Source organism: Mus pahari, chromosome 10 (assembly GCF_900095145.1).
Source record: "Mus pahari chromosome 10, PAHARI_EIJ_v1.1, whole genome shotgun sequence".
Classification (NCBI taxonomy): Eukaryota; Metazoa; Chordata; class Mammalia; order Rodentia; family Muridae; genus Mus; species Mus pahari.
The window spans coordinates 114,302,682-114,309,369 of NC_034599.1; the positions used below are offsets into that span (position 1 = coordinate 114,302,682).

The 6,688-nt window shown below is 53.7% G+C and overlaps 1 protein-coding gene across 7 annotated transcripts in view; it reads left to right on the forward strand.

The window, feature by feature from the left end:
• The window catches only part of Trak1 (trafficking kinesin protein 1), a 165,659-nt gene extending 159,325 nt beyond the window's left edge, over positions 1 to 6,334 (forward strand). For all 7 annotated transcript variants that reach the window (XM_029543445.1, XM_021206357.2, XM_029543447.1 and 4 more), the window contains 2 exons: positions 306 to 408; positions 3,571 to 6,334. In XM_029543445.1, coding sequence (XP_029399305.1) covers positions 306 to 408; positions 3,571 to 4,333 — 866 coding nt within the window. In that variant the 3' untranslated portion in view covers positions 4,334 to 6,334. The remainder of the gene's footprint in view (positions 1 to 305; positions 409 to 3,570) is intronic.
• The last annotated feature ends 354 nt before the right edge of the window (positions 6,335 to 6,688 follow it).

The window sequence follows — 6,688 nt, forward strand, 5'->3', positions numbered from 1 at the left end:
TGGCACTTCCTGGTCCCCCCGGAACTGGATCCACTACTGGTCCCAGAAGTCTGATGGGGAGCCCTGTCTGGATTGGGCCGGAAGCTGGGACTCGACGCTCTGCAGACCAGTGCTCAAAAACATGGCTATTTTAGAGAGGCCAGCTTCAGTCCAGAACATTGGTGTCTCGGCTTCCACGCCCAGATCCAGTTGACAAGGTAGCCCATCGCCGCTCACACCTGTGGAGGGCCCTGCTGGATATTCGTCTCCGTTGTGGTTTATAATGGGTTCGAGGAATGTTTGTTCTCCTTCCTCTCCCGATCCAGCGCACCACCCTGGGAAGTGCATGTCACAGACCAACTCAACTTTCACCTTTACCACCTGCCGCATCCTGCACCCTTCAGACGAGCTCACGCGGGTCACGCCAAGGTAAGGACTGTGGCCCCAGAGTGGGTGGGAGCGGGGCAAGTCCAGAACCCGCCTTTCTCACTAGGCCTCACGATGAAAGTCAAGAGGTTCATTCAGAGGCCGATTCCAAGCCGGGTGTGGTGTTGCACGCCTTTCATCTCTGTAGGCTAGCCTGGTCTACGTAATGAGTTCCAGGACAACCAGGGCTACACAGTGAGACTCTTGCCAAGGGGGGAGGGGGGAAGCAACCAATTATAGACATAGAGACCTGAGTTTGAACTCCATCACTCATTAAAATAAAAAAATAAAAAATAAAAAAAAGCTACGCCTGGTGAGACATGCGACTCCTTAGAGTTAACTGGCCGGCCAGCCAGCCCGCTTGGTGAGAGAGACTATCCTGTCTCAAACACAAAGTGGATGAGGAGCAATGCCTAAGGTTGACCTCTGGCTCCACACGCATGTGTGCACTCATATGCATACACAGATGCACACAGCCAAACGCAACAGGTTTAAGCATCTTAGTGGACACCTGTTCTGGGTCCCGTCTTCTTTCTCAACCTAGGCCTTGTTTGTTCAGATCTAGGGTAGGTGGGGGCTGGGAAACCTGTCTTCGCTGCCCCCTCTGCAGCTATGATGTCGATTCATTGGGCTCTCCTTAAGATGGCTGAAGACAGCATCTCCGCAGGCCCTGGGGCTGAGTCGGTGTTGTTCTCACTGAGCTTGGAGAATGGAGTTCTTTCACGGTAGACTTACTGAGCTCTGTAGAAGCTTTTCATCCCCCTGGAGCAGACTCCCGGAACCACACATCACAGCCAAACTCCAGTGGCCAGTGTCAAACTCAGTATGGCGAAGCCACATGCCTAGTGTGACTTGTCTCTGTTCCGTGTACCATCTGGAGTGATGTTGGTCTATTTGACTTGATGCTAGCCATCTGGCTTCCCTCCTTGCCTTCCAAGGAAAAGGGAGAATGGTCTCTTAGAAGACAGATGAGTGACATCCACCACCACCCCACTCACACTTTCTTTGTGACACAGTCAAATTAGATCCTAGAGCTAATGGATGGTGTCAGGGAGGGAGGTGAGGAGGGCCAGCTCAACCAGGGCAGCCACCTCTGGGAGCACCTTAAATTATGAATAATTCTCCACAGGTCTTGTGAGGATGACGACGAAGCAGCAATATGCCCCGTTGAGCTGAGAGGAGATAATAGGGCAGAGAGTCTGTGCCCACGGGCAAGGCAGGGGGTGAGCACACGGCCAACGGAGCCTGCTCCTGCAGGGCCATGCCCAAGGAGCTGTGTGTGCAACTGTGGCTGCCACTAACCCGGGGACGGAGGCTTCCATGTGTCTCTGTGGTTGTGCCTGGTTAACATGGCCTTGGCCATTATTCTAACCCAGCTAAACCCCCAGACCAGCTGAATGTCAACACTAATGAAGGCATAACGAAAGGTTTCACCCACTGGGGTCCCTGGATTTCTGCTTTGTTTCTGTCCCTTGCTGCCCATGCCTGTCCCCCCCCCCCCCCCGAGATGCTGGTCTCCCGGCCTGTGACTTTGTTTATAAGAGGTTGTTTTAAAAAGCCACAGAACATTGATGACCCTTGTGAAGCCGAATGACTAAATGTATGCTTTAGGCTGAAGCCACAGGCCTCAGACTGCCCCCAAGTATGTCTTACCCCAGAAATAGCTACATGGGGGGTGGGGGCGGCGAGGCAGAAAGACCTTGGAAGTGAGGTGTAAGGGGAGCTAGGAGGGGTAAGGTGGTAGGGGACTGTCTTGCCTGAGGTGGGAAGAAATGCAGCAGGAGGGGGGGAAAGTTCTGAAAACCTTTGTAGGGATGGCCACACCCATCTCCCTTCTTGTCTAGAACATTCCCACCTTCTAGCAAACTCAGCATTTACAAAAACCTTTTCTGTGCCTTTTGCAAGTCTCCCCTTCTTATCCCCAGATCTGCTGCGCTCTCTCCAGGTACTCCCAACTCTGCAGAATCTCCTCTCAAGCTTGTGTGTGATGAGCTGCGTGTTCTGTGGCTCCCACCCCATGCCCACCGACATGAGGCGGGGAGACTACCTAAATGTAGGGTCACATGACACCTCTATCTCTCTCTAGGGAGGGAGGGGCCCTGTCTTTCATCATTTCAAGGGCCTTCTCCAGATGGTCCTGGTTCCCTTCCTGTTTCTAGCGGGTGCCTGCCCAAGGTGCCTGGGTCTCCCCTGCGCAGCCTGGGGAGAGAGTTGTATGGCTGAGTCCTGGGGACTGCTCAGCTGGCCTGTTGCCAGGGAAGGTGACCACTCCAGCTGAAGCCTAGAGCCAGCAGCCACTGACGTCCATCCCGTGAGGCAGAGGCAGTAGGTTCTCTTTTGTCCCTCTGCACCTCTCAGAAGCAGGGCAGACCTCCCCGAAAGCCAGCTTTGTGAGCACAGTGCGACTTCTCCCTGTCACCTGCATTCTGGTGGCTTTCCCAGCTGGATCACAGATGCTGGGATCTCCCAGGTCTCCCCAGTCACCAGGCCATGGTGGACGAACAAATGTGGCTTCGTCACACACTCTGTTGGGCTTCGAACGTTACAAATCCTAAACAGATTGATCGCATTAGATGTGACTTTCTTCCCTGCCCTGGCCAGTCCACTGCATCCCAGTCCACTGCATCCCCAGGCGTTTGCACAGTGGGAAGTGGGGGCCGGAACAGCAAGGGGCCGAGGCTGAGTCCTGTGCCTTGGCTGCGTTTTTTTGCTGTTCCTATATAATAAGCTCTCAAACTCATGACCCTGGTTTGAAAGATCAAGGTTTGGAAAAAGAACTCTTTGGGGTAATTTGGTTGCTGAAGGGTCTGCTTCCTGTCCTGTCCCGACAGCGGTGGGGCTGCTTCGCATGTGGGTTCAAGTCCAGGATTGTCCACTGACTAGCCAAGTACGGCCCTGAGTATGCCCACTGACCGTAGAGTCTGCGTCTCCATGTACAGAGGAGACAGATAGCTCTGGGGTAAGCAAGGGACCATGAACAGCTTCCTGTTAACTTGAAGCACAGTAAGGGACCCCCCCCTAACCCCCAAACAAGGAGGAACAGAGGCACCACAGGGCACTGCAGGGAGAGTCCTCTCCTACCCCAGGCTTCTTCTGCACACCCTGCAGGAGACTGGGCCACTGATGGTTCTTCCTCATGAATAACCTGCCCTCCCTTTCTTTCAGCCTTAACTCTGCCCCAGCTCCGGCTTGTAGCAGCACCAGCCACTTGAAATCCACACCAGTGGCCACGCCATGTACCCCCCGGAGACTGAGCCTGGCTGAGTCCTTCACAAATGTCCGCGAGTCCACGACGACCATGAGCACGTCCCTGGGGCTGGTATGGTTGCTGAAGGAGCGAGGCATCTCAGCGGCCGTGTACGACCCCCAGAGTTGGGACAGAGCCGGCAGGGGCTCCCTCCTCCACTCCTACACCCCTAGGATGGCTGTGATCCCGTCCACCCCACCAAACTCCCCCATGCAGACGCCCTCGGCCTCCCCGCCCTCCTTCGAGTTCAAGTGCACGAGCCCTCCCTACAACAACTTTCTGGCCTCCAAGCCCGCCAGCTCCATCCTGAGGGAGGTGAGGGAAAAGAGGCCCATGCGGAGCAGCGAGAGCCAGACAGACGTGTCTGTCTCCAACCTCAACCTTGTGGACAAAGTCAGGAGGTTTGGGGTGGCCAGAGTGGTGAACTCAGGACGAGCCCATATCCCCACCTTGACTGAGGATCAGGGACCTCTCCTCTGTGGACCAACAGGGCCGGCACAGGCTCTTGTCCCTGGAGGCCTGGTCCCCGAGGGCCTGCCTCTGGGGTGCCCCAGCGGCATCCGGCGGAATCGCAGCTTCCCCACCATGGTCGGGTCCAGCGTGCAGATGAGAGCCCCTGTGATCCTCACCTCGGGCATCTTGATGGGTGCTAAGCTCCCCAAACAGACTAGCTTGCGGTGAGGCCGGGGGTAGCTGCCCTGTCTGCTCCCTGCCTCCTGTCCCCGACAGAGCACTCACACCCCTGTCTCCTCTGAGGTCCACTCCTCCTGAGCTAGACAGATCAACCGTGTGCCTCTCAAGGGGGGGGGGGGGAGGAAGAGTGGAACTCCATATGGTGTGTATACAGGACTTGGGGACCTTGCATCTGCTCTCTCATCCAGTCCACAGGAAGTAATAACCCTACAAGGTCACAATCTTGTGAGGATGGCACCTGAACTCATTTGGGGGGAGGTGGTGTCCTTTCTTCCTTACTCTTAAGAAGCACTGAAATTCCCAAGGCTGTTCTTATCCCATGGATAGGAATCTGGTGAATTCTGCATCAGACTGTCAGGTTGCACAGGGAGCCGCCACGCGGCACAGGTCTCCTCGCTCACCTGTGACGGCCGACAGGGCTGCTGGCCATCGGAGAGCTGTTCTTTCAGTTGTAGGTGGCCCAGCTTCATCAAGGTCTGCACTATCCTGCCCCGATGGACTGTCTGTTCTCTAGACTTCTTTTCACATCTCTGACTTGAAGTTACCTTGCATTTTGTCACAAGCTGTCAGGGTTAGAGCCTGACGCGAAAAGAATGTATTTACACTCTGATGCGCGCGCCATCAGGCGGCCCCTCCGTGTTCTGTGTGATTGATTTTTTTTTCCCTTCCCATTTCTAAAAGTTTTATTTGCAGGGAAGTCTCAGTACTGGCAGGTTCTCTTGGTTCTGACACCAAAGTGCAGATGGCACACACGCTAACTCGCTAATGACAGAGCTTATTTCTGGGACCCAATGTCACAGACAGGGTGATGTATGACCAGTTCTCACTGTCACAATAGGATCACAGGGAAAGGGAACAGGGAACAGGACTGTTAAACCTACACACGGAGGGGAAGGGCCGAAGTCACAGCACACCTCAGGCCATCCCGAGCCAAGGTGTGTCAAGCGTGGTGGCTGCTGGCCCCTTTCCACTCGGAAGGGAGCTCAGGCCACATTGTAGAGCTCCTTAGCCCTCGGTGGCTGCAGTTTTTAGTCCTTTTGTTTCAAAACTAGAATTAAGTTTCCTCCTCATCCCCCAAGTCCATTGTCCCCTCATCCCATTGTCCCCTCATCCCATCGTCCCCTCATCCCATCGTCCCCTCATCCCATTTCTGTCCATAGGAAAAGATCAGAGGTGCTTTTGAATGGAAGAAGTGTGAACAAGTGAGAGTGGCCTGGGCCTGTTGCTGTCACCTGTGCAGTTATGAGTTTTTATTTATTATCCATGTGTGCTGTATTTTAATCAGATGCCGTCTCTGCTTCCAACTCAAGCCTGTGTGTGTGTGTGTGTGTGTGTGTGTGTGTGTGAGAGAGAGAGAGAGAGAGAGAGAGAGAGAGAGAGAGAGAGAGGTCCCAGCCCAGGTTTATTATTTATTTACTTTTATCTGAGGATGGCCGTACATCTGTGTGTCACGTGGTCACCTGCCCCAGACATCGGCAGGATAGCATCCTGTGTCTAAGAAATTGTCACATGAACAACTCTCCCACCCTCAGCAAAAGATGTGTCCTTGAATGGAGCGAGGGTCACCTTATGCCCACCAAGAATGCTTTGAGAAGGTCCCTAGGCAGTCAGCGTCAGTCCCACGATTTCAAACTATTCATTCTCCAGACAGTGCTGGTTCATTCACGTTCCCTGCTCTCCTGGCTGCCGCAAATACGTGCAGTCACTCCAAGTCACGTACATTTTATTTGAATGTATTTTAAAGCGGTAGGTGGAAGAGCAAAGGAGGGTGACAATCTCCGTCTGTGTGGACCACATCACGTGTTCGGAGGGGCCTCCCATCCACACTGGGAGCACCAGTGTAAGAACTGGCACTTTAGAGGTCATGATAGTATGTTAGCAAACCGGTGATCAACATTAAGCAACACTACCAAAAAGCGTGTTGTAATGCATCAGGATCAGCCACAAGATTTCATTCACTAACGAATATCAATAAAACAAGCTCAAAGATGGAAACCTTTTGTCTTTTCTTAGTATCTGTGTCCACCTGAGTGCAGTTGCCCTTAGAAGCCAGAAGAGGGCAGTGGGTCCCCTAGAGCCGGAGTCACAGCTTGTTTTTTAGCAGCCTGATGTGGGTGTCAGGAGCCAAACTCAGGTCCTCTGCAAAGGCAGTGTGTGCTCTTCCACCTGAGCCATCTCTCTGGCCTTGGTATGTATATATCTTCTCATCAGGAAATTCACCTCTTTAAGAGTTGAAGGCAGCTGGGCGTGGTGGCACACACCTTTAATCCCAGCACTTGGGAGGCAGAGGCAGGCAGATTTCTGAGTTCAAGGCCAGCCTGGTCTACAGAGTGAGTTCCAGGA